The sequence below is a fragment of the Syngnathus typhle genome, linkage group LG4 (assembly GCF_033458585.1).
Source record: "Syngnathus typhle isolate RoL2023-S1 ecotype Sweden linkage group LG4, RoL_Styp_1.0, whole genome shotgun sequence".
Classification (NCBI taxonomy): Eukaryota; Metazoa; Chordata; class Actinopteri; order Syngnathiformes; family Syngnathidae; genus Syngnathus; species Syngnathus typhle.
This window is the reverse complement of record NC_083741.1, coordinates 20,268,926-20,296,858: the sequence shown is the minus strand read 5'-3', so window position 1 is coordinate 20,296,858 and position 27,933 is coordinate 20,268,926. Positions and strand designations below refer to the sequence as shown.

The following is a 27,933-nucleotide window of genomic DNA, read 5'->3' as shown; positions in this document are numbered from 1 at the left end:
TATAATCAAATTTGGTGGTGACTTAATACTTTTTTCCCACTATATCTGTGATGGCTTTTTGCAAAATTCCAAAATCTAATCTTTAATTAGGTCTTGGTTTAATTCTGTGCTGATTATAGCCCCACCCTTAGCAAAATAATAATAATAATGCATCATAATTATTGCTTTTAATGCCCCCGCTCCCGCAAAACACGATTTTTTGACGTGTGCGTGTGAATTAAAATCATTCAGTAACCGAAGTAACAAGTGAATGTATAACTGTTGGTGCAATTGTGTCAGAAAAAAAAGTGTAAAAGAAAAAAAAAATAGCTACAGTCTCAAGCCTTTTGTCTTATTTTACACTGCCAATCAAATGGTGACTTTTCAGGAAGACATTTTTCAGGTGGCTCAACCCCCCCCCCCCCCGTGTCTACTAATAAATTTGTCTTTAGCATTTTAAAGCTGTCTCTTGTATTATTTTTTTTAACACATATATTTAGCTTAGCCTCGTTTGCTCACTCAGCAACCGCAACGCCTCGAGGAGGACCCCGAAAATACAGCGTTCATTTCTTTCCCTTGTGAAATTCACCCGCAGTATTTTAACCGCTTTACGTCGACAAGTTCCTTGTTACATATCGAATGCAATCTTCCATTAACGTGATTTATGCAGCAACTTTAATGGAGCTGAATGTATAAACAAAAAGTCTCACCAGCCGCCACGGACTATAAGTGCTTCTTTCACCTTGAGCTAATATCATATCTCCACATTTTGTGATGCCCTCAGCTTCATTTTGATTTATACGCCATTTAAGCTGAGATTCTCCTGCCAGCACTTTAACGACAACATAGCCCCAAATGTATTTTAAATGTCAAACGGCTGTCTCTTCTACATGTTCACATTCACTAATTGATTCTTGAGACATAAAGTCAAGCACAACTAGCATCACCTCTTCAAAAAACTGACAAATAACTCATTTTCAAACCAGATGAGTAAAAACTGGTCAAATATTTAAAAAAAAAAAAAGATATTGATGCACAATTTGTCTTCGCGGGCCACATAAAATGATGTGGCGGGCCGTATCTGGTCCCCGGGCCTTGAGTTTGACACCTGTGATCGAGACACAAACTGGAAGACTGTCGGAAGAGTTTCTCCCCTCTCTTCAACCAACACTTTATTACCAAAAATGAATTCCTCATTGGATGTGATAAAGTTCATACCGGTATTATGCAATAGTGAGATCAGTGATGGAAAAAGTGAGAAGAAAGACGATGGAGGGAAGATGAGGGAGACAGGGGTCCGAACTGACCATCGCTTGAAACGTGACAACATCATGCCGCTAGCAGGCCGCAGGTAAGTCCAGCAGCTAAGTCTCTCCGAGTCAGGATGGATGGGCTTCCTTCTGAGGACTAAATTAATATCGGGATTGCTTTGGGAGCTCCCGCGGTGATAATCAGGCAGGAGTTATCTGGAGGACCCGAAGGCGGTCTGGAAGATGGCGAAGGGGGGGGGGGGGGGGGGTCGCCAACTAGCAGTTCACTTCCAACCCTTTGGGAATCCCTCAATAGGTTTTTAGGAAGGGAGTCTCAAGTTTTAGATGTGACTTTTAAAAAGTTGCTTGATGTCACTGTCAAAGCAATTAAGGTGAATATATTAAGTCGTTTCATTTGACTTTCTGTTTTCAAAAAAAAATTCAAGTGTGATGTGCATTTTTAGGTAGACACTATTTGAGCCATACAAATGCGAAAATATGAGTCATTATTCTGGCGATAATGCACACAGGGAAATGAACACTTCCCTGCGCCACCAGTAGATGGTGCTGTGGTCTCTCCGAAATATCTATTTTCTCCCGTGGTGTCTACCACGAGTCATCGAGGGCAACCATAATGCCTGATTTAGATCTTTTTCTCCTCCAGCACGCCTGATTCAAACGAGCACGATCGTTCAGCCATCTATATATGTTTATTTTTCCTGATTACTTTTTTTGTTACCACCAAAATCCTTTTCACACACAAAAAAAAACAACATGAATATGACGTGCAAAAGTCTCACGACTGTGAAAAACTGTATTTCCACCAAAAGAACTTGCTGGCATTTCATGTTATGACCATAAAATGTCATCAGCCTGGGTCGCTGTGTGCTGTACAGAGCGCTCTCCATTCAGCCCGAGGCCCTGGCCACACGAGAAGATGGCACCCTCCGCTAAGCCCTTCTCTTTCTCCACCCCCGCCTGCCACCCTTTTTCTTTCTTCCTAACATAGTGACCCACCCAAACCATCTTTGCGTTTCACCCTCCTTGCCTGGTGTCACTGCGGCGGCCTCAGTGTTGACAAAGCAGAAGACACATCAGAGCTCAACAAAAGCATGGCGGGCTGCAGTTTGTCTTGAGAAACAGCAAAGGGCCCTCGAGGGCGGACGCCCGTTCTAGGCGGGCCCCCCCCCCCCCCCCCCCCTCAGACCGTGTGTGTGTGCGTGCATGACAGCGCCTTGATGGATAAGTGAAAATATAAAGCATAAGTCAAGGTTGCCACTTGATGTCATCATGACACATGCACTCTAATGAGGACTGTGGGTGCTGCCCTCCAGGCGTGCAGAGTGCAGAGAGGGAGGGGGGGGGGGGTGGATGAGAGGATGCTATGTGATGCATAGAAGATGTGATTGGCGACATGGCGCCGTTCAAGTCGTGACAGCAAAGCAAATATTAGCAGCGAAGCGGACTTTTTAGTTTTTCCAGGTGTGATGTTGTTGTGTGCAGATATAATTGAAACTCGTGTTTACAATTCTGGAATGTAAGTGTTTAGCACGTCTGCCTCGCAGTTCTAAGGTTCAGGGTTGGATTCTTGGCACATGTTTAGTGTTGGTACCACCGCTAGGGGGTGCTACAGCCCAGTTAAAACATACCATCTCTATGGACTGGGTCCACTGAGGTGGAAGGGTCGACTCGGTTCCGGACAAAAGACGCACGCACATTTTCAATAAGCATCTCAATCTAATATTCGGAGTAGACCGAAAACACAAAAAGTTATCAGCACCGGGGTCATTGCACTTCTACTTGCCTCAAAACGGCATCTCCGAGGGAAAATAGTTTCTTTGTGCTTTTTTGGAACCATAATTGCCGACTTGGAGCATCTTGAGGCAATGCTTCTGTTTTGTTGCTATCTGGCTTTTTCTGTACATTGTAAGCGAACGCCCGCAAACACGCACACACACACACACACAGCAGCCTATTAATAAAGTGACACCTTTTTACCCCCGTTACTTCTCGGAGGTGACGAACAATAAGTGTCGCTGCACACACACACACTCACACACTCATCTCGACATCAAGCAGAATGTCAAATGGCTGCAAGAGCAGAAACAGCCGGGCTCCACCAATCGCACACGTTCACTTAAAACTTCACAAAGAAAACAATCATAAATGCAAGTTCCCAATGTTCTTCCTCAACTTTCTCCACATGGCCAGAGGGGAGTGCTTGTCTCATGGCAAATGCTTGAGAGACATTCTAGATAATGCTGCTGTTACTCAAGGCTGGTTGTGAAGGTATTTTTTTTATGGCCTGGCTCAAATTAAAATTCGTTTTTGAACAGAGAATCAATAGCACGTACTTTTCAGCTTGCAAGCTACTTATAAAATGACCAAGTCAAAATGATCTACCTACAATAAAAATGCAAAACATAAATGTATTTCTCCCATATTATCCTTATTTAAGTTATTATTAATACAATTTAATATTGTGTATTCCTTCATTTTTCACTTTTTAGGATAAATAAAGTATTTTTTGCATAACTTCATGAACCCAATTGCACAATACAACATGTACATTGTTTGCCCTTACCTTACTCTGATGACTTGTATTGAATGGCATCAACCAAGGTAACTGCTGATGTCCAGCTTCAAGCATGCTTCCAGATGATCATCAGTCATGGTGGTAATTGGATTTCATAATCTTCATGTGGGAAAAGGTTGATTCGCACAAATGCCACATTTCCTCATGTTAGAGTTGCAGTAAGTTCCAGAACTGTTCATGAGCCCTGGACTTCATCTTGTAGAGTTCAAACTTCCTTTTCCACACCTGACGAATTGAGGTGCATTGCAATTTTTGATGCATTTAAATCCACCTCGGCATTTTCCCGAAAATGATCAATGAAGCAACTGGCTCCAGTCAGCAAAGTCTTGAAAGCATCTGTCAAACTTTGACAATTCTCAATCTGCTTCAACAAATGCACTTACAAAATGACAACCTGGGGAAAAAAAAAATCTTCCTACGATTTCGTATGGAAGTGGTAGATTTTGGTCTTCTTAATTGGACCAGCTACCGCAATCAATCGTATACCTGTGGTAGATTGGAATCGAGCACTCGGTGCTCGACTGTGTGGTCTGTCTGTATTGAGAGTTGGGGAGATGTTGACTGAGCGGGCAGTAAAAGATCGACTTGTACTGCATCCTTGCCTCCGTGTATTATTGGTGAAACAACCAGTAAGCAACCCACGGTTAGTGACAACACTACAACAGTGTATCAGAGCATAAAGCCACAACATGGTGTCAGAAGTGGGATACCTAAGGAGGTAGTGAGTGATCATGTCCCATTCGCCAGCTATGAGATGCAGTCATTTGCAGCTTCATGGGAGTTCAAGCTCACACACTCCAGCCCAGGTTTTCCCTCTTCAAATGGAATGGCGGAGCGGGCCATAAAGACGGTAAAACACGCGCTGAAGAAAGCAGTGCAGACTGGCACTGACCCACATCTAGTGTTGCTGTCGCTGAGAAACACACCGGTGACAGGACTAAACCTGACGCCTGCACAAATGTTGGTGGGTAGAGTCCTGCGCAGCACACTTCCATGTTCCAGTGCTGTGCTGAAACAGTCATCCCCACAGCATATTCTCGAAAGAATACAGGACTTGCAGTCCCGGCAAAAGCAACACTACGACCAGCGTGCAAAGCAACTGCCAGTGCTGACCCCAGGAGACACGGTGCACATGCAGACGCGACGCGGCTGGGAGCCAGCGGTTGTCATCAGGCAGCGAGATGAACCACGCTCCTACACTGTACAGACACCGGCAGGGAGGACACGCAGGAGGAACAGGCGACATCTGAGAAAGATACACCCAAGCCTGTTCAAAGACTCTCACCCTGATGAACATTTGGACTCTGAGTTTCAACATACTCAGGCTACTGCAACAGTGGACTCACCACCACTGGAACCGGTACCACGCAACCCTTGAGCTGCAGGCCACATTAACACCTGCTTTTCAGGCCCGGAGGCAAAGGTTTTATTTTTTTATATAGGGCCATGCATTAATTCATTGACTTCATTAATGCAAATGGAAGGCGGTGCATGAAAATTCATGCATATTTGAATTGATGCGCAATGTTGGCTTTAAATCTTATTTTTGTGATCAATAATCGGATCGGGGCAACCTCGTGTGTCACTTATGCACCTGCTGTTGTGAGGCGCACACAAGTCCTCCGCGTGACCTACTTCACATTGACACGGCGCAGCTAAAATCCATAAATTAAGGAAATTAACTGATGGGGCCCCGAGCCACTTTGTAAGCTATTTAAATCTTTAAATTTACAACATCCCTGCATAGGCCCGCCGCATGTAATTGAACTAACTCCAGGCTTGTTTCCTTTTAATGAGAGAAAAAAAAAAAATCTCCCCCCGTCCCACCTTCCTCCAGTTTGTACCTCTGGAAGCAACAAATCTGTGCCGGCGGGGTGAGGAATGAGGGGGCTTTCTGGGGCGCACTGGGGTCTAATTACCAAGATTTGGCCCGCTTCAAGGAGAAATGCATTCCCACACTGCCACCGGTCCCGCTGTCAAACATTGCCAATGTTATCACTCTATTACCTCTTGGAAAACTTGTGCCAAAAAAGTGGCAGACCATGAAGATGGATGGAAATTCCATATTTGCCATAATGCCAACGCTCTCCTCCAAAAGTATTGGAACCTTTTTTTTTTTTTTGCTATAGCCTGAAATGACAAAAAAGGTGACTATGAGAGCAGAGGTTAACAATTCAAGTTTTATTTCCCCCCTGCGAAGGTTACATCTTAACTTGACACCACCAGATATTGTTTGATAAAAACTCTCCCTCAATAATGCGTACTGATCGTTGTGATCAAAAGTGAATATATGTGATGTAGTACCAGCTTTCACCACTGGCTGGAGCCAAATATCAAGAAACGACCCCGCATCTCTCTTTGGATGCTGGTAGGAGTCGCGAGTAATTACTGGGCTCAATGCTGCATCAATTATTCACACTTATTTACCCGCAAATAAACAAACATGCGAATAAATAAATAATGCAGCACCTTGATTGACTCCAAACTTTTTTTTTTTTAGGGGGGGGGGGGGACTTCACGCATGATTCACTTCCATTGTGTCACACATATGCAAAAATAACAATAATCAGCTTGTGAATCCCATTTTGCAAAAGTCTGGAGGCTGTCTGCTTTCATTTTGAGCATCAGTGAGGAGTGTGTGTGTGCAAGTGCATGCGTGTGTATGTGTGTGTGTTGTGGCCAGATATCTCCATCTAAGCCCCTGCGCTATAATTGAAATGGCGCATTTGGCTGCAGGCGGACTGTGAGGGCTGCTTTCTGCTGCGGCGTGCATGCACGTCCGTGGACGTCATTTGATTTGAATGGCCTGAGGGGTGTGTGTGTGTGTGTGTGTGCGTGTGTGCGCATGTGCGTGTGTCCCTTTGCAACAACAACCACATCATCATCATCACCATCATCCACTCCAGACATTGAGGCGGAGAGCCGGAGAAGGAAGAGGAGGAATTCTCGGATGCTCTGTGCTGACTTTATCAACAAGTTCTTATCGGTTTTTTTTCATTTTATTAGAGCACAGGAGAAATGGCTGACTGGCTCTCTTTGAACTTTGGAGATGGAGCTAAACGCCTTTAAGCTCCAAATCGCCTCTGGGACTATTAGTGCAATCACTTTTCCTTCTTTTTGTTGTTTAAACTTTGAGCAAAGGCGAATTTATGCTCTCTCTTTGTTGTTGTTGATTTTTATTCTTATTTTCTCTCCAAAGGCGCAGACACCTGCACGCGCGCACAAACATATAGGATAACTTCCTATCTGTGCGGGCGTAATTTTTTTTGAGTCGAAGAGGGGAGGAGGTGAAGAGAGAGGAGGAGGAGGAGGAGGAGGGGGGGGTTATATCACGCTTTTCTTTGCCTGAGAAAATTGCCTTGGCGAGAGAGAGGAGTTGAGCTAATTGTAGCCTAATCCCTCGCCCAGAGGCGCTCGGGCAGCCCGGAGCGACATTCTTCTCCTTCGTCCTCATCGTCATCATCCCTTTCTCCCTCTTGTCTTTTTCTTCGGGATTCTTCTTCTCCCAATAAACGACAGGAAGACTTTAATTGAAAGGAGGAGGAGGTGGACTAAGACGAAGGGGGAAGGAAGGAAGCAAGCTCATCTCATCGATGTTCAAGGTAAGCAAGGACGCCCGCCTCGTGTGTGCGCGTCTTTCTTTCTGGCTGGCTTCGGACGCTCGCTCGCTTGACAAGCAGGGTCGAGGCAGCGTCACACTTTTGCATTCTTACGTGCGCGATTTCCCCGCAAGATTTGTGCTTTTCCTGCCTTCTCCCCTAACTGGAGCGATAAGCAAATATTTGAGCTTTTTTTTTTTTTTTTTTTTTGGTGTCTTTTCACCCACCGGACTCCCGTCTGGATTCGCCGCCTACCATGTTCGAAACGGTAAATGCGACGTTTGTTTTCTCCCACATTACAATCGGTTTTATATCGGTTAATAGTAATAAGACGCCATATTGAGCAATTCTATCTTTCTGCATGTGTGCATGCTGCACCGAGCATGTGTATAATGCGCTTTAATGAAAGATGTTTTAAGGCAGGGGTTCCCCCCCCCCTAAAGTTGGGGACTCCAACTCGCTACGTCATGTATTGCCCTTTGCCCATAAATTCTTCTCGCTTATTTCCAACAATCATTTTGCCATTCACATCCCTCCAAATTGACCAATTTTGTCTCGCGACCCTCAGGTTTGCTTTAAGGGAACAGAGTTGAATACAAATTCACATATTTTCATGCAAAGGCTGCTACAGTAGTTTGTTGCTCTTTAGTAAGAGAGCTTTGGTGTTGTGGAACCCCCTCACCACCCCCCGATTTCTCAAGTCTCCCTTTCCCGGGATTTGGAACGTAATCCCATCCTCGTGTAATCGTATTAGAGCAACATGATACTCTAAGTGAGGCGGGCACCACCCTGGAAATTAAAAAAAAAAAAAAAAGATATTCACTGAAAGCTTTTTGAGATCATAAAACCCTCAAATTGTGCATCGATTGTGTTGTGTTAGTGATGGGTCAGATGCAATCATCTCAGCGTGCTTGCTTTTTTTTTTCTCTTTTAAATGTGCTTTCAAGTCCGCAACATGTCAGCTATTATAAAGTGACCACAAACTGTGACCTTTTTTACGCACACGTTAAGACTTCACTTTGGTAGAACGACCCACTAATTTAAGTTTTGACAGCCAACCTGAGGTCACGATCCGCTTACGTTGTAGCAAATTACACACCTTCTAAATGTCCTTATTGTTCTGTCCTTGTACTGTTAAATAGCAACACTTGATAAAATCAACATAATGAATCTTTATCTATTTTACAAAAATAACAGAAACTACTGTACATGTGGATAGATCATTATTTAGCTAGCAGTAGCGAGGCTAAAGGAGTGAAAAGTATTTATAAAGCCATGAGCGGCCAAATCTGGTAACCTGGACACCACATGTCTCGATGTGTTATGTTTTGCAGCCAATCAACGAGGACAGATAATAATTGATAAGCTGTGAAATAGTTTTTGGCAGAGGGAAGTTGCCCAAGTTATAAACATCAACATTGTAACGGAATAATCATAATTCAATTGTATTTCGGTAGGTGGCAATGTGTTTTTTTTTTTTTATGTAAAAAATTTCTAACATTTTCTCAAACAAGCTGCTTCGGTGAATGAACCGGAATAATAATTAGCACATAATTACATTTGTGAAAGGTCTTTGTGTTCATTTGCCAAAAGCAGCTATTTATTTGAAGTGTTGCTTGCTTGCTGGTGGCATTAACTTGAACACCTCCTTTTAAGCAATCATCACTCGCTGTACCAAACAGTTCATTTCTTCCCCTTTCCGATATTGCTCTGATCACAATTTTTTTTCTCGTGCAAGTGGAGGACCCCCGCCCCTCCCCTTTCCACTCCCACACTGGTGTGTCTGGGTGCATCACATCTCCCCCATAATGCGACCTTTAATTAGAATATTGCAGCAGCAGTTTGTTTTATTCCCCTAGAGGCTGACACCTAGCATCCCTCCCTCCCTCTCTCTCTCTCTCGCTTGTCTATCTATCTGTCTGTCTCTCTCTCTAATAAGCATCCTCCTCCTCCTATCCCCGCCCGCGGTGCTGAGCCAAAAGATGCAAACGTACTTAATTAGAGGCGCCGCGGTGTAGTAATACGGCGAGCGAGGGCGACGCGACCAGGCAGTCATGGAAATGATCTGATCAGGAAGGATATCTCTCGTCTTGATATTTTTAAGGGCCACTGTAGGATCACTCTTTCTCCACTCATCTATGTATCTTCCTCCTCTTCCCCTTCCATCTCCTCCAATGGCTTTTTTGTACACTTGCTTCCAGGAGGGGCGAAGCATGTCGCGGCTCTCTCTGACCCGGTCTCCGGTCTCCCCCCTGGCCACCCAGGGCATCCCTCTGCCGGCGCAGCTCACCAAAGCCAACGCGCCCGTGCACATCGACGTGGGCGGGCACATGTACACCAGCAGTCTGGCTACCCTCACCAAATACCCCGATTCCAGGTAAGGAACCTTTTTGATTCTCTTCACCTGTTGTCAAATTTTTGGGTGGATCCTCTTTGTTTATTTTAAATCCACTGTGCTTCAGTAAATAAGCTACTCCATCATCGCCCAAAACATTTTGTTAACTTTTGAGAGCAGTAACTTTCATGAATTATTTGCCCGCATCTTACATTGAATTGCAATCGTATCACATTCTCAAATTTTTTTGACAGTGATCTAAGGCGGTCTTTTATAAAAACAGTGAAAAGGTCCATTCTTAAGCTCCCGCTGCCTCTAGCGTAGAAAGTTACAACAGAGTTTTAGAGACTGATGTTTTTATCTGTAAAAAGATGTTCTTGTGTGTAGTGGAAAAAATATGACCTTCACAGTTTGTAAAAGAATTGTATGTACTCGATTTACAAATATAGTGATCAATAGAGAGAGTGAATATCTTTGTTTGGATCAGACTGTCACACTTTCCAAAAAGTAAAATGTCGTGTTGTGTTGTGTCACAGTTCACTTACTGTTTGTCAACAACAAGAGAAAATGGACAAGTGAATTCCTACTTTTTTTTCACGTCACCATTATATTTGTAAATCCACTTCTGATTGAAGATTTTCCCGCTTTACACATTTACTCCGAAATAAGGCTAGAATCCAAAATGCTACGTAGCTTTTTCTTCACACAGTCTTCAATGTCAGCCGTCATAATCCCATGCGAGTTAAGGTAAACACACACCGGGGCGGCTTGTTAGAAAATGTGCCAAATTGGCTACAGGAAACAATCCGCCTAATCCCCTGATAATAAAAGATTTGATATGAGTGCAGTCAGCTGACAGGAAATCCCCAGACAGCTCCTCATTTTTATGTTAAAGGCGCCAAATAAAAAGATCATCTCACATGCTGACTGACGATTGTTGTTGCCATTTAAGATGTTACTGAGATCTTGTGCTTAACTAAAGATCTTTTAAATATTTATTTAGGTGAAAAAACAGGTTAATGAAAGCTCATTTTCAATGTGTTCATTCAAACAAAAAAGCTAATGTGTTATTTTTGGTTTCTAAAATTTATGGTACGATACTGATTGAGTTGACCCCGCCTCTGAAAAATGAAAATCTCCGTACAATTAACGCCCATTGACAAGCATTTGGGTGACAAATATTAAAATATTTTTCAAAAATCCATATATATATTTGTACAGTATAGTAAAGTCAAAATAACAGTATGTCTTTACTAAATCATTTATAGGCCAAAGTTATAAAACAAAGTGATGTTAGGTGGCTGGCGTGCCTAAAGTTTTTTTCTTACACTGCCCACTACTGGCCTGGCATGCATACTACACCTTTTTCATTTTGTTTTTACAAGTCATCTCAACAACTTTTGCTCATTTATAGATAAAACTTTTCCTCATTTTTCTAGGTCATGCTCGTGTAAACAATCTCCTAAGCGTTGTGTTTGAATACGACACTTGCTTTCATCGGCAATGCGGAGACTTTTTTTTTTTTTTTGACGGGCGAGCAAGCAAACAGAAAACACACATATAGAGTCATGTCAGAGCATTGTGATGGTTACACGAGCGAGGGCCAAGATACGAGCGTGAGCGTTGCTTTGAGTGCTTCCTTTCTCTCTCTCTCTCTTCTTCACACACGTTCCTCTGCTCGCTCGGCCCGTCTCTTTCGGTTTCTTTCTCACCCGGGATCACGCACACACACATACGCTCACTGTTGTCTCTCGCTTTTCCCAGCCTCCTCAGAGCACACTTGGCCTCGGGGCCCTGCTTTCCGCCGGAGCCAGTGGAAGGCGCCCCCCCCCCCCTTCTCCCGCCCCTCCCCTCCACCTTCTCTTGCCTCCCCCCCCCTTTTATGTGAATTAGGATAATGGCTGACAGCAGAAAGCAAAACAATTACACTGTGGCGGGATCCCGCCAACGCCACGCCACGCACGTCCGGTCGTGGTCGGAGGCGGTCGGGGAGTGGCGAGAGAATGTTTAAGGCGTTTCCAGTTGATGGTGACTTTTAATAGATCGCTGGCTGAATAATGCAGTGTGCCAAGAGAAAGTTAGTCTAGTAACTAATGTGCGGCTATCCGTCTTCCTCAGCGTCAGGCCATATTAAGGGACAGTGGCCATGAAACATTGATGGCGCACTCTGTAGAGTTCTCACTTGAACAGAAGCTGAGGGAATTCGGGGTAAACGCTCCAAACAGACAAGGAAACTCTTCGGAATGTGAAGAAAACAAACAGTCGTTTTATGTGATAGCCTTATTCTTGGAAGATTAAATAATCTTTTTACAAAGCTATGCTGTAACAGGTTTTTATGCCAGTTACAAAAACCAGGCCTTTAAATGTCATATGTTGTAAAATGAGATTTTTTTTTTCTTTTTTAACAGACTCATCAGATACTTTTCAGTTATTTGGACCTCAAAACTACATTTGGTGACTCATAACAGCAACTTATATTATTTTTCTGCCTTTTAATTAACATGGAACCGTACTGCTTGACTGCTAGTATGTTTTCTCTATGAAAAACCATTTTTTAAAAATAGCCCTAGGATCCCCCCCCCCCTGTAAGACCCCTCTTGGCCTAAATCTAAATAACAATGTGAATATGTTAAAATACTAGCCCTTGAAATATCAGTAGGGAATAATTGGGCTTCTTTTCCCCCCTCCAGGGATCATCCTAGCATGGTGACGTGTTTTTTTGACTTTCAAGTCATTGTGGTGCATACGAATGGACACTTATAAAGCATAATCGAAGGCTAAAATATATATCTAGGAGTAAACATCGTGCTATCATTTAAGCAGCGCTAGCACAAGAACTTTACATACACACAACTCGGAATGTTACCATCAATGCTAGCGCTAACCCGTCTTATTTTAAACTAGGCTTGTCCGGTGTAGTACCGAGACTGACCTGTGAGAGGCAGCACAACGTCACAGGGCATAATACAAAGAAGAAGAAAAAGTATTTGTATAAGTTAACCTTACATGTTTGAATCTCCCAAGAGGGCTCCAACTGCATATTTTCATTGAGTGCAATCCTTTTTTTTCCTTACGAGCATCAAACTACCTGTTAAACCTGGCAAGCAATTGAACAGAAAAGGGCAAAAACACGAGAAGAGACAGAAAGCGAGCGAGCGTGAACGAGTGAGTGAAGTGAGTGAGCAGGGGAGGAAGGGGAGGAGGAGGAAGGGGGTGGGTGGTGGTGGTGGGCTGCAAAGAAAAAGAAAAACAGGCAGCATTTTAATTGCTTTTTAAAAAAGTGGAGATGAAAAACAGAGTTAGCCCGCAGGCGTATGGTGAAATTCTAGCTGGAAGAATTGCAAGACCATATGAGAAAGGAACACCCGGGGCCAAACAGGGAGATGAGTATTGGTTTTTTATAAAGCATTTTGCATCGATTTCCAGAGAGAAAAGCGAGCGAGGGATGGAGACGGAAGAAAGAAAGGAGAGGAGAAAGGAAGGAAGCAGAAGGAGTCATCTTTTGCTTCCTCACTCTATCAAAGAGAAGAAGGGCAATCGTTGGGGTCACTTGACACGTGATACTTTTTTACCACTTGGCGTTTCAGTCAAAAGAGTCCCTTAGATGTTTCCAAACCGGCGTAAGGGTCAACTCAATTATCTTTTGCCCCCCCCCCAATGCCAAGCTACAATGAAAGAGCTGATTGCGTTCAAAAACAAAATGAACACCACAAAGCTTAGCTGACAGTTGTTTTGCTCCGAAAATGATGGAAAGTGCCAATTGTCTTGCCAGTACGCACAACTCGCTATTGTACTAAAATAAAGCACATTTAGCGTGGCAATAACAAGATGAAGCATTAGGAAAAACAGCAGCCCCGAGCCCAACATGAGAAGTGGTTTTAATTATTGAGGGAAAGCACATGTTAAATATTCACAAAAATTAAATGGAGTGGCACTCAGTAGGGAACACCTTCATACTCTACGCTTAAATTGTGTCCTTAAGATGAAATAAAATGTCATTATATCTCAATATGTCAACGCACACAAAAATCACTCCAGCCAAAATATGATGGAGGTAATTATTTAAAAAAAAAAAAAAAATAACATTTTCCATTCTGCACAATTTTCTAAATAGGAAGTACCGTTTTTTTTCGTGTATAATGCGCCCCCATGTATAATACGCACCCTAAAAATGGCATGTTGATGCTGGAAAAAAGCCTGTACCCATGTATAATACGCACCCAAATTTTGACTCCTACTTAAGTCCGTAAACGTAAAATTATTTCAGAAAAAAGATCATCTTTGGGAACAACCGCATATTATTCTGCCGGTCAGTATCACTAGGCATGCGCTAGCAAACTCGATAGCGAAGAAATGTTTCGGATTTGTGTAGGGTACATTGTGACAGAAAACAAGCAGGTGATCGAGCAAGCGTCTGATACGAGAGCATTTTTGTACCCATGTATAATGCGCACCCCAGATTTTAGGACAATAAATTAGTTAAATTTTGCGCATTATACATGGAAAAAAACGGTACCTAGAATATTAGTAACCGTCCTACTTAGTTATTTGAAACTCTCCATCAAAACTTTCATGCGGAACATAATGTCAACATTTTCATTCCCCGCTTCAGTTTCATTTGCCGTCGAGTAACAGGTGGAATCAAGGCGGCAAAATGCCGCATTCACGCCATTAATTTTTGTAAGTACATGCGGCGAGTGTGCAATCTGTCCACAGTGGGACACTTCAAACGAGTCTACAGCGGAGGGATGCTGCCTTGAGCTCCTTGTTTAAAAAAAAAAAGCATTCCAGGCTGGCAGCTAATAAAATTGAAAAATAAATGGAGGGTAATTGTTTCATGCATCCGAGTGGAGTTAGGCTCATTTCATTAAGTGTGTGTGTTTTTTCGTGTGTGTCTCTCGTGTCAATTTGCAGAATTAGTCGCCTGTTCAATGGCACCGAGCCCATCGTGCTGGACAGCTTGAAGCAGCACTACTTCATAGATCGCGACGGCGAGATATTCCGCTACATCCTCAGCTTCCTCAGGACCAGCAAGTTGTTGCTTCCTGAAGACTTTAAGGTGAGTGTTGTCACCACAGCCAAAAAATCAAAGGCATCAATGTCGGCATTCAAAAAAAGGAAAATGTATTATTACATTTTTTGGTAGTGTTTGCTTAAAGACACTCAAAGCCGACTTGTTTCGGCGGAAAAGAAACGACTCCTTGCATTCCCTGTAAAACATGTTTAGCACTTTAGCCATTAGCATATGTCCATTTTTCTGCTAGTTCTTACATGAAGCTAGTTTCGTTTCCGTTTTTGATTGTTTTTACAGGTAAAGTTCGACACAAGACATTTGACTAAAATACAAAAATGGATAGTTTTAGACATAATAACTTAATATTATTGATTTTACCCGTTTTTTGCTATTTGCGGCAGTGCATGGAACAAGTTAGCCGCTAGCTTATCAGAGCTTTTTCCCCTATTCGTCTTGAATTTAGCAACCCCCGCTTATTTCATTTGCGTGTTGCACAATTTGAACATTTTCTATTAACTAGGACAGTTAACTAAATTGTGTCAAATAAAAACTGCTCCTTTTCAGTAACTACCAGATGTCTTGCAAAAACATTCTTGGTTACAGTTAGCTTACAGCTAATTTCTCAGAAGCTACTTTTTCCATGATGCTAGCTTGCTGTCAAGAAAAAAAAATCATTTGTTTACTAATGAGATTGCGCGCTTGCAAAGACAAATACAGAAAGCTTAATCCACTGGTAAAACAAATCAGATTTAAATGAAATTGACGGCAACTTCAGCCAGTTAGCCAAAATATGTATGACTCAACATTGCCATTCAAGGCTCTGTTACGATGTTTATTTCATCCAAGGCTGCTTCCTGTTGAAAGATTATTGCGCGATATTGTTTATTCTTCTTCTCATCACTGTAATCCACTTTAACTTAAATGACCTTTCCACACGGACTCCTTGTACATCATTCCGAGGGAACGCGGCGACTCGACCGAGCCCTGGGGGTGGTTCTTGGGGGGGGGCACAGAGAGTCTGAACCAGATCCAAGTCTCAAAGAACAGAACATGACATGAAAGCCGCACACGTTTTGGCAAACGACGATCTGACTCAGTAGCGATTAGTTTTCCGCTTTTTTTTTATTCATGCTTTGCCTTCGCCTTCTGTGAAATCTTGACAGTCCAATCAGGCGACCGCGCTGGAGGAGAATATGTCCGACTTCATTGTTTCCACTCGTTACAATCCCCTCGCATAAGCTTGTGTTGATCTGCATACCTTTCAATTTGCGTGAAGCCTCAGCAAAAGGCTGGATGAGCAAGAAAAAAAAAAATGCAAATAGTGCAAGGCAAAATTGAGCATGTCCTTATCTGAACACAATCAGGCTTGCCGTCGCCTCAGGCTTGGGTCTGTTCTGCTGCTGGCAGACGCAGCCTTGTGTGTTTTGTTAAATCAATGTGAAAGTCTGAGCAGAATAGCAAAAAGAAAGACTTGGGCCGACGTTGCCGGAACAAAAAAATATTCGCTATTAATAACCAGCTTTGTTATTCAACGCACAATTAATCCCACAGGAGTAAGCAACACTGTTAGCTCGATGAATCAACGATACTTAGACACTATTCCATTATTTGTACTTTTATCATGTGGAAGTCACGCATACGTATTTTAAATGTTTCACTGGTGTTTCACTTGTATTGGATATTTTGCAAGTCACCGTGCTACTGGCCTAATTTTTGCGCTAAAACGTTTCCACACACTTACATCATAATAATTGTCATATGACATAGTGTCAAAAAGCCTGGTCGGTCGAATGGTAATTCGAATTTTCAGCCGTAACCAAACCATTAACAAACGTGGGGGTAAAAAAAACAGCGAGATTTGTTTTGCTGTTTGACCACACGTGTCAAAATGCCGATTCACGATTACGTACGATGTTCAAATCCGCTTCTGTGTCTAATAATTTGCTCGAGACAAGCGGCCACTCTATCTGTCCTCCTCCGAGAGACTATTTTTATCATCTTCCTCTTCTTCCTCCCTCTGAGATGTCGCCTTGCCGCCGGCCAATCAGGTCGGCCATTATTCTGAAGCTCAAAAAGGGCTGTCTGTCCGACTTTTTTTTTTTTCCGGGAATGAAGTTGTCTGGTAGGGCTTGCGGCGGCCCGCCTGGACGGACGGACGAAGCCGCTGCCGGCCGCCGTCTTTTTCTCCTCATCCTCACGTTGGCGCTGCAGATGATTCTGTTGTTTTGTGCTGGAATGGGGATGACTAAAGTGCCTCGCAGACAGAATCCCCCCCCCCCCCCGTTAAAAACACATCCATCCACTGGCTTCAGAGCTGGGACAGATGAGGCACTTTGAAACGGAGAGCTGCCTAAAGGGGAAGCGTCTTAGTGCAGCTTTTTGGCAGTTGCGGGAAGACAATCACTTGATTTGGGATTTTTTGTGCCATTTACTGGTCTTATACGAAGATATTATCAAGAAGTATCAGGGCGGAAGGATATATGTGTTACATTTTATCGAGAAAACAATTTAGGAGAATTGTGCCATATTTTCTGGGGGGAAAAAAAAAAATATTTTTAACCCCCCAAAAAAATCAGGAATAATATATTTATTTTTATATATATTTACATTTTTTTGTTGATCATATCGTTTGGGGAAAAGAAGTTGTGGTATTACGAGAATTCTTTTTTTTTAAGTCATAGTAACATGAAAAGCTAGCTAGATAGTTAGCTAGATCGCTAGCTAGCTAGCAGTGTAGCAACATGAACGTCCATTAGTGGTTGATTTTAAAAAGAGCGAATGAAGCTGTCAGTCTCAGTCCCGGCTAATCCGAAAACATACGTATTAATTACTAATTGTTTAGCAGCAGGATCTAGGTTTAACCTAATTAAAATCTGTTCATAATAGGATTTCAACCTCATTAACATACATTGGGCATACATTAAAACATCCCCCCCTCGCCCCCTCCCGTCTGATGACTGCCCTCCCTCACATGGCCTCCTCCACACCTTCCATCTGCTTTCGACGCAAAAAACCTTACGCATCCCTTCTCTTCTCGTTGAATGATGGCGCCATCTGCTCTAGTGGGAAATTAGAGGCAAATGCGCAGGGGCAAAGCGCCCCTGGCGAGCGATACCCGCCGGGGGAATGGAGGAAGGCAATCTGCTGCAAAACTTGTCTGCATGCGTGATGCACCGTGATGGCCTTGATGGACTTTGAAACATGCTAAAGGCTAAAAGGATAACGTGCATGAGAGATGCCACCTGCTTATTGCTTTGTTTTGGTTGGACATTTTGACTTGAATAATCTTTTTCGTTTCTTGATGTTTTAGAGAAACGAAAAATATTGCCCGGAGACAATGGATGTCCAAAAAAAATAATATATTTTTTTTAAATTTACCTTTCAGATAAAAGTGGAGAAATTCTTACAAAATTTTTACTGACCGATAGTCACCTGGTCACCTCAGGTAAAAGGGCAACCAAATACTGAGAGCTTCATTTATTTTTATTGGATGCTGACATATCAAGGTTGCAGCAAACTTTATGGAAGTATTTTCAGGAATATATTTGGATCTCATGACATTGTGCAAGTGTACCTAATGAAGTGGCCTGACTTGCTTCGCCTCCGCAGGACTTCCAGCTGCTGTACGAGGAGGCACGCTACTACCAGCTGACGCCCATGATCAAGGAGCTCGAGCGCTGGAAGCAGGAGCGCGAGCAGCGGCGCATGGCGCAGCCCTGCGACTGCCTGGTGGTGCGCGTCGCGCCCGACCTGGGCGAGCGAATCACTCTGAGCGGCGAGAAAGTCCTCATCGAGGAGATCTTCCCGGAGACGGGAGACGTTATGTGCAACTCGGTCAACGCCGGGTGGAACCAGGACCCCACCCACGTCATCCGCTTCCCCTTCAACGGCTACTGCAGGCTCAACTCTGTTCAGGTAATGCGAGTTTCTCCTCAGTAAACTACGTTCAGTTAACTCATTCCGTGCCATTGACGGTTATAGACGTCAAAGATATTGCCAGTGAATGAGTTAAGTTTCACCCCTCTCCAAAACTCACCAACAGCTTTTGTTACCATGACGACCCAAGTCTTGAGACTAGAATCGAAAAAAAATCAAGTCCAAACAAGACCAATCATTGGACTTTCACTCGTGCAAGCAGCACTTCATGGCTGAGCCACCTAATCACACCCTCAATTAATATTTGCAGATTTATCCATGTGGCACATGGTCAAATGATAGTGTCAGCAACTATGCTACAGGATTTCAGCATATATATATGAAAAATCCGCAAAATACTTTAATTCAAAACATTTTGCAAAAGCAATTCCAAGAATACGACTGGAGTTAGTCAGTCCACAGTTCCCCGTCCGTGAAATCCATTTCAGTGTACTCACAGTAGCAAGTTTGGGTGGGGAGGGAGTCATTTTCCAGTTGTGTTGCCCGCAGAGCAAAATATCAGCCTCACACCACAGGCTCCATGCAACACACTCACACATACACACACACACACACACGCACAAGGCTCCTTTGGGCGCCTCCAGCACCCAAAGAGAGCCTCTCCCAGGCAACACTCTGACACCTCCACCTCCCCTTCCCACCTCGCTCACTCCACCACCTCCAGGGAAGGAGAACGGAACGAGCGGGACAAAGCACGCGTGGACTGCGGCCATGTTTCCTCCGGAAAAAAAAAAACAGCAAAAGGCTGAAGGAGGAAGTTGGTGCAGGGGAGGAATGATATGCATAATTTACACTTTACTCCTTTTTAAGACAGAGCTCCTTTTTTAAAATAATAAAAAAAAAAAAGGCTCCAATATAACAACGCCCAAGGCCATTGAAATACACGTATTGCATTTTTTAATACCATACTTACAATTTCTCAAACAGCCTCAACCGGTTTATACTTCTTTTATAGATTTTTAAATGACTTGCAATATAATTAATTGGCGGCATCAACTAACACAACATTTCCCCCACTCTGTTTACCAGCCAGCGTGATTACGGCAATGGCGCTTTGAAAAGGGCTTGTAGCTTTGTAGATGCGGCGAGCGAGGATCCAATTCCCGTAAAAAGACACTAATGCTGAGAAGCTCGTTTGATCCAACAAGTTGGATTACGTTGAGGCATCAGGTAGTAATGAGGGGTTTGCCGAAAATATTTATAATTATTTATATATATGTTTTTAATTTTATATTCAGCTCTATTATTTTATTTCATTTTTTTATGTAAACATTTTTTGCTGATTCCTCCGAAGAAGGCACATTTAGGTTCCATTATTTTTACGCTGGCAAAAAAAACATACAGTAAGGCCAAGTCACGGCTTTGGCCTCAAGGAGTCAAAGATACACAGTAGGTTTCAGTGTAAGGGGAGATCTTTCCAAACATTGTTCCCACGGGCTATGAGAAGGTTAGCCAAGTAATCCCGGTCTTAGCCGGCAGACAATATGTTTGTCATCTGATTACAGTGCCGGACCCCCCACCCAGGGCAAGGCACGCAACCGCGCCCTGCCCACAGGGGAGGGAGGGAGGGGGGGTTTGCTGTCTGGAACAAAGTGTTTCTGTCTTGACAGGAAAGATGGCATGTTCAGGGAGATTGGAGATCCAAACATCTGGCTAAGGAATTAGTGGTTTGGGAAATTGTGGTGTTTCTTTGATGCAGGTCATAATTGCAGTAGAGAGACGGTAAAGCGTTTGGATTCGATCACCTCATGCGGTTCGTCCCACCGACGCAGTTATTTTTACAAATGTGGTACCGCTTAACACATTTTACAATTTTCTTCAAAACGACTTCATCAAATAATATCCTGACTGTATTCTCGTAGAATGTCAAACTTTTTTTTTTTCTCCTAGTATCATGACTTTTTAAAAAATCTCCCAACATGATGTTGTTTTCGATGTAGTACCGACAATTCTGTGTCTAGTCAACGCTTGTCGTCTCCTTATTGGAGTGAAGCGCTGCGCCTTCGGCTCGTGATTCTCCGTCAAGTCATGAGCGGAATTTCGGCGGAATAATGCAAACCACCTGCACTCTGATGTCGTTCCAGTGTGGGAGGAAAAACACAGAACAGCAAAGGCGCTTAACGGAGGAAAAACATTCAGGCAGACTTACAAACACACCACACACACACACACACAAAATGGCCCATCCATCACAGTGATGAAGCGCTCACATCAGAGCACAGCCAATCCGTCCTTCATCAATGTGACAGTTGCGGCGAAGGCGCCCTTGTCCCCTCCCCTGCCACCGCCCCGACCAACGCAACTCGCCGCAACACCCTTTGACATGTCACACTACACACACTACAAGTCCATCAATCTGGAATAGCGCTCAGACAAATCCTCACACTAACACACGTAAAAAATTGCTTCTTGATCTATCTATCTATCCATCTACGTATCTATCCATCTACGTATCTATCTATCTACGTATCTATCTATCTACGTATCTATCTATCTACGTATCTACCTATCTACGCATCTACCTATCTACCTATCTACCTATCTACCTATCTACCTATCTACCTATCTACCTATCTACCTATCTACCTATCTACCTATCTACCTATCTACCTACGTATCTACCTACGTATCTACCTACGTATCTACCTATCTACCTATCTACCTATCTACCTATCTCCCTCCCTACATACCTACCTACCTACCTACCTACCTACCTACCTACCTACCTACCTACCTACCTACCTACCTACCTACCTACCTACCTACCTACCTATCTATCTATCTATCTATCTATCTATCTATCTATCTATCTATCTATCTATCTATCTATCTATCTATCTATCTATCTATCTAGGTAGCTAGCTAGCTAGCTACGCATGCAGACGGTGTGTGGACATGCCCTTCTTGAAGCCTGCAAAGTATTTTTTACCGGAGGGCAAGCTGGAGGGCAGGGTGATGGTTGGGTTGCAGCTGCATTCCCGTCTTGGCCAACACACCTAAATAACTTCAAGTTTACAGCTACTCAGTGACGTGCTTCAAGACTGAGCAATCGATGAAAAATTTTCCGGTATGCCATTGGCCCATGGACAAGCGTCCGTCATCGTCAATCCGTCATTATTCCTAATGTATCGACCGTACTTTGTCTGCAAAACGGGTGCGTGTCAGTGACGGATGGACGGACGGACTATTCCGTCGGTGGGACGGAACGCCCAGCTCTGTAAGACGTCAAGTGTGATAAATCCCAGGCAACAATGTTTCAATCAACCCTCCGCCAAGACGTGCGTGTGTACTCTGGTGGCCATCAATTTTACATGGCGCTCTGTTTTCCAGTCTTTGATTGCTACGTTAGAAATACACATAAACAACGCTGAGAGGTTAGAAGAGCTTAGTATTCCTCGTTCCCACGGCGACCCTGAGTTTGAGTGACAGCTCAGCGAGGTGGCCTCGGGGCGGGTGGCTGGGAATAAGCGGTTGATGTGTAGAAATCGCTGAGGACGAAAAGCAGGCGAGACGTTCAAGCCTTTATGAACTTTGCTGCGTTTTAAAAACTTCTATACTAGGATGGAAGGGGAACCAGTGAAAATATCATAACGTCGAAACTTCCAGGGATTTAACCCCGCCTTGTGCCGACCCCTTACCCCAAAAAAGCAGTTTGACGAGAAGAACCGACATATGAGCCAATCAGAGACGAATGTTTAAACCTCATCCTCCCGTGGCACGGATGCGCCGCTTTGAAAAGCAGAATATCCTCAAGTGTTGGGATGTATAACATCCTCAAGTCTTGCCACGGATTTGCGCTCAAACTTCCCACACTATCTTCATTGATCGGGCCCTAAGACGAGCGAGAGTCCCTCATGTGCGAAAAGGGTGACGCGCGGAGGGAGAAGAAATGCAATGTGATGCAACCATGAAAGAAGCCAATGTAATATCATTTCCATAATCGTTTGCCTGTCATGGATTTAGAAAATACATAAAATGGTGGCAGGTCTCTTAATTAGCCATCGCGACCATCAACTGTCCGCTGTCCCTTCTGTTTCGCAACACTCGTGCGTGTATTGACAAATATGTTCGGTTTTTGTCTTTCCGGTTTTTATTTCATATTAAAGCAGTGAAGGTAGTTTCAAAAGGTCAACCACAATTGAATGTCTGGCCCCTGAGTTGACTTTAGGGGGGGTTCTTTCGTTGCCGTGACAACCCAACCCCCTAAAATGGCGGACATGTTGGGTTAACACTGTGTTAATGATCAACGTATTTCCCAAAGTCTGCCAGATATTTTTCCAAGATGACTTACAATCTAGATCAGTCCAAACATGATCTGAGTCATTAAGGCGGGCGTCTCAATTCACGGAGTGAGCCTGACCGACAGCACGCCGCTTGCACTATTCATGACACCGCCCGGCGCCCGATTGGCCGGGCGCAGCGAGGCCACGAGCTCAAAGGGTTGCGTAGAGTGCGAGGCGAGGTGCGTCGGTGGGGCGAACGCGGTGAGGTGATTACTGAACCTCCTCATTTGGGTAATGAGGAGGTCGGGGTGAGACGAGTAAGCCGCCGTTGGGGGGGTGGGCGGTTGGGCACGTGTCGGGAATAAGGATGCGCGTAACTTCCCGCTTCGACTGCTAGTTTGAGCCAACGTGAAATCCCTCAAGCACAGGACTATAAAATGAATGCACTCGCAAGGAGCCCAAAGTGATGTCACTCATTAGGCCACGCCCCCTTTGCTGTCTTTTACTAAAACACAAATGGATTTAGGAGGGCTGCGGGGTGTCTCGAATGAATCCAATTTACACACGTGTCCTGATCTGGCTGTTATTGACTGTCTTGGTTGCGCACGCAGGTCCTGGAGCGTCTCTTCCAGAAAGGCTTCAGCGTGGCGGCGTCCTGCGGCGGCGGCGTGGACTCGTCACAGTTCAGCGAGTACGTGTTGTGCCGCGAGGACCGGCGGTGTCTCTCCATCAACACGCCCATCAGGATAAAACAGGAACCTCTGGACTAGAGCTACGGGGACGGGACCGCCTGGGAAAAAGTCCCCCTCCGCAGACCTTCATCCACGAAGGCCCAGGCTAACAGAGGCTCGTCTAACCCTCTGTGGGGAATGTAGACGCAAATTTAAAAAAAAAAAAAAGTTTGGCATTCCGGCCAAAGAGCAAACAAACGCGAGCAGCTTACTTGAACTATTAGGACCACCGGAGCCACCGCCACACATCTTTTTGGGAGTGTTTTTTTCTTTTTAACCGGAAGAGGACGGACACCATCCCAGTCTTCGTCTCCTTTGTCCAATATGAAGGATGGACACTCTTCGAGCTTGTTGGAAGGGAGCGGCTGCCAGTGGATTCTCGATAGGGTTGCTTTTTTTGGTTCTTTTGAGTTTTGACACGCAAATGTTTTCGTTCAACATATCTCCAGAAGACTTTAAGTCGCAGTTTTGATGAATGTGGAAAAAAAAAAAAAGGCGCCAATAGTTTACCAGTATGTCTCATCAAACAAGAGGTGTACTCTAAATGTTTTTGTTTTTTTGCACTTAATCACTGCCCATGTTGTCATCCAGACATGTCTACATATACATAGGGATTTTTTTGGGTCCTATACTAGTAGTATTTTTATTTTTTCCTACCAAAATCCAACCAATTGCTTAAAGAAAAATACTTTTTTGCACCGACAAAAAAACGTTCTCATCGAATAAAAAGCATGAATGCATTTTTTTTTCATTGTAAGTAAAACAAAAAAAACAATGAGGAAATATATACATAAATCCATAATAAATCCATATTCTAATAAAATATCAGTTAAAAAACAATTCAAAAATGTTAATATGAAATGAATTAATTTCATAAACTAAAAAAAAAAAACTACCTGTGTTAGTGTGGACAACTGAGCATTGCCTCCTCAAGTCATTTTGCAGGTACCAAAGCTAACAGGGTGCGTATTTTATTGATTGTACAAAGATTTTTTTTTCTCAACAGCGTGTTAAAAAAATAAAATAAAATCCAAAAGGGTGTGCGCAATGCTGGCTCTAATGCTCTTTTGTCCCCCTGGCGGGTCTCTCGCTGCTTAAACGACTGACAGCCACCAACTTTCCGTCTTGTTGAATTTTTTTTTTCTTTTTCGGTGCAGTTACGCTCTCCACAAAGAAGCGGTCGTGGGCGGGCCGTGTTTTCTCTCCATCAAAGCGCTTGGCCTGTGTGTCATGTTCCACATGCTCTTTGTTGCTTTTCACACACACTGATGGGAAGGATTGGATGTTTGTGGATGCTTTTTCTTTTTTGTTTGGGCCACCCACAGTCCTGACCAAGCAGTACTGGCTCTTCTCCACACGGGGCACTCTTACAATGGAAGCACCGGGATTTGGAGCTCAGCGTGTTGGGCTCTGGCGCCAGTGGAAATGAAGACTCCAAAAAGATTCCTCTGGGAATGACTTTTTCCAGGGTTCAATTTTAAGGATGCTGTTTTCCTCTCCGTGGGGTGTTATTTATTTGTTTTGGCAGCAATAAAAGCTCGCACCCCTTGGAATAGTTAGAACCACATGAAGTCATGGGCCAGTGCTTGGCGGACCCAATTATTCGGATTCATGTTTTTACGATTGAAAAAAATAAGGACAAAAAAAAGAATTCCAAGCATCACATTGTGTACATACAGACTGAAGCGTTTTAAAGGCTGTAATAATAATATTAATACTAATGATAATAACGTATATTATTTAAAGTGTTTAAAAACAATTAGACTGTGGTATTCAAGGGCATGTGTTCATTTTGCAGTGTCTTCATTTAACTTTTCTGGTATATTTGCGATAATAAAAGGATGTACTGTATTGCTGAGTGTGTCTTTGTCATTTGCGCCTTCCGTACTTAGAAAATAATTTTAAGCGAAAATCTGTCAATACAAATTTATCATGGTTCTTAAAATTTGTTGCGAATTATGTAAATAGTCGTAGTGGCCCCTATTTGTTTTTAAATATATGCTACGGTCCGGTAAAAATGGACAGTGGGCCACAAATCGACCCCTGAACCGTAATGTGGACACCCCTGGCTTTGGTCACGCTTTAGACATTTTTATGTGGAAGAAATGAACAAAAGCTAGCATCTTGTCAGTTTAGTAAACAGCTTATTTATTCCTTTATAAAATAGGTACAAATACATCAGTATTGGTTGTTGTTGTTTTTTTTTTGTCATTTCACACAAACAGGAAAATTCCAAGATATTTACAAGAGTTTACCAAAAATAACTTGGTTCTAATAAACACATAGGTCTTGTAAACAGTATTTACAAAATATCCTTACAGTGAAAGTTTTATTTTCCCATTTTTTCTTTCTTTTTTTTTATTTTTATATTGACCCAAGGTTTGGGCTAAAAAACCTCCAAGCGGTAAAAATGCCAAAGTAAATGAGATTGTTATTATAAAAAAAAAAAAAAAAAAATCAGTTGAGATCTATGCTGTTGTGCTTGTCAAAGAGCAGAAAAGAGGGAAATGTGCATAAAAGCCAATATATTTAAAAATAATAATAATAAAATAGTGTATTTTACAAGATGTGACTTTAGAAGGAAAGTGTCAATACTGTTTAAAAGTTTACATTTCATAGCAATATTAAACCGACAGCTTTAAGAAGCCAGCTAAAACAGGGACTTTATCAAATCAATGAATACAATAAAATAAAAGTGCTGTCAAAATTCACGACAAAGCGCAACCAAGGGTTTGAAATATTTCAATTCACCAAAAACTGCATAGGCCGAGATATTCAATTTAAATTATCAGTCATTCAAACAAACAAAGGACGTACATTAACATACAAGAATGACTTTGTGTTTCTACATTTACATATAAAAGAGTTTAAAAATGAAACATGATGTGTAACGAGATTGAATGCCTCACTTTTTCTTCACTGTTTTGAAACACTAAAAAATAAAAAAAAACACTTGATGGACTTGAAACATTCTTTTTTTGTGGTTGCTCTTCAAACATTTGCACATGTCTGAAGTCATAAAAACAAAGTATGTGGGTTGAACTTGTAACTACGGCAACCAGCCCACCTCATAACAAACACTAACAGGTGAACAATATAAAAAGTGTACAAAGGCGTATTGAGGCCGCTGACTTGATTGTTTTTTTCAAATTATAGAATACAAGTGTGATGTTACGAAAATAAAGTCTTAAAACTGTCCTGTTAGACCTTGTCTGAATAAAATAAAGTTTCACTTCATAATAATATTTTTAAAAAAAAAGTGCTTATCAATAATAATTAATTCACTTTTTTGTTTTAAATAATTGTTCAAAACAATTCTAATATTTATATTTTTTGTAAAATAATAAATGTTTCAGCCACAGAAATTTCATTATGAGATTATGTGGGGATTTTCGGAAGAAACTACGTATAGTTCATGATAAAATGTCATAAATGAGACTTTTTTTTTTAAGAACGTTTTAGAAAAGGTTCAAACCTACTGTACAATTTACACCAAAGCAAAGTGTCATTTCTGTGTAAAGTGTAAATTCATATCTGCACAAAACTGTGTGGAGCAAACTCATCCTAATAAAATGAATCCTCCATTCCCGTAACATTACAACTTTTAGTAGAAAACTATTGTTCTTGTCAGTGTGGCCCGAGTACACCTTTGTAAAATGGATTTGAAATGCGATGACATTAAAGATTCACTTTCATAAAACTCACGCTCTTTGCTATTAACGGAAAAAAAAAAAAAAAGGAAATGTAACCAAACTATTTACATTTACGGCGAAGGGGGGGAAATGGTGTTGTTGAAATGTCCTTTTATTGACACGTGGTCAATAAATTGGCTGTTAAAATGTTTGGAACGCACGGAGGCCTTCAAACGTAATCATCGCTACGCAACATGAAACACAATGGATGCATTTTTTTTTTTTCCCCGGACATTTTCTTTTTAGCGTTTTCTTATGCAAATGCATCCGGAAGCCGAGTTAGGACGAACGACGGCGAGCTGACACCTGATGTGAAGGCACGTGGCTAGAGGAGGAAGAAGGAAGTCTACTTGAGTAGAGCGCGGTAGAGCAGCAGCGAGTGGGCCGTGTCTCGCTCCTGCTCCATGTAGAAGATGAAGTCCCTGAGGTTGACGCGGGTGATGCGCTGACGGGCGTACTGGCGAGACGACGACGAGGGCGCCGACGACGAGCCCCCCGGGGAGCCCGCCGTACTGCCCGACAGCTGGCGAGAAAGAGAAGCCAGGAAGACGATTAGAGTCACTGTTTTGTCATTGAAT

At 42.8% G+C, this 27,933-nt stretch overlaps 2 protein-coding genes across 6 annotated transcripts in view; one reads left to right on the top strand and one right to left on the bottom strand.

Annotated features, from left to right (window-relative positions):
• Positions 1-6,476: 6,476 nt before the first annotated feature.
• On the top strand, positions 6,477-24,588 carry LOC133152390 (BTB/POZ domain-containing protein kctd15). 4 transcript variants are annotated; one of them, XM_061275942.1, is made up of 5 exons: positions 6,477-7,427; positions 9,626-9,801; positions 14,674-14,818; positions 18,383-18,688; positions 23,544-24,588. In XM_061275942.1, the coding sequence occupies exons 1-5, from the start codon at positions 7,419-7,421 to the stop codon at positions 23,700-23,702; spliced, it is 795 nt and encodes a 264-aa protein (XP_061131926.1). In that variant the 5' UTR covers positions 6,477-7,418; the 3' UTR covers positions 23,703-24,588. The 4 variants fall into 4 exon arrangements, with proteins under 4 accessions (XP_061131926.1, XP_061131925.1, XP_061131927.1 ...); XM_061275941.1 differs by lacking the exon at positions 6,477-7,427 and adding an exon at positions 7,434-7,692; XM_061275943.1 differs by lacking the exon at positions 6,477-7,427 and adding an exon at positions 9,380-9,535.
• LOC133152389 (transcription initiation factor TFIID subunit 4-like) overlaps positions 24,295-27,933 on the bottom strand; it is a 47,748-nt gene continuing 44,109 nt past the window's right edge. For both annotated transcript variants that reach the window (XM_061275938.1, XM_061275939.1), the window contains one exon: positions 24,295-27,878. In XM_061275938.1, coding sequence (XP_061131922.1) covers positions 27,702-27,878 — 177 coding nt within the window. In that variant the 3' untranslated portion in view covers positions 24,295-27,701. The remainder of the gene's footprint in view (positions 27,879-27,933) is intronic.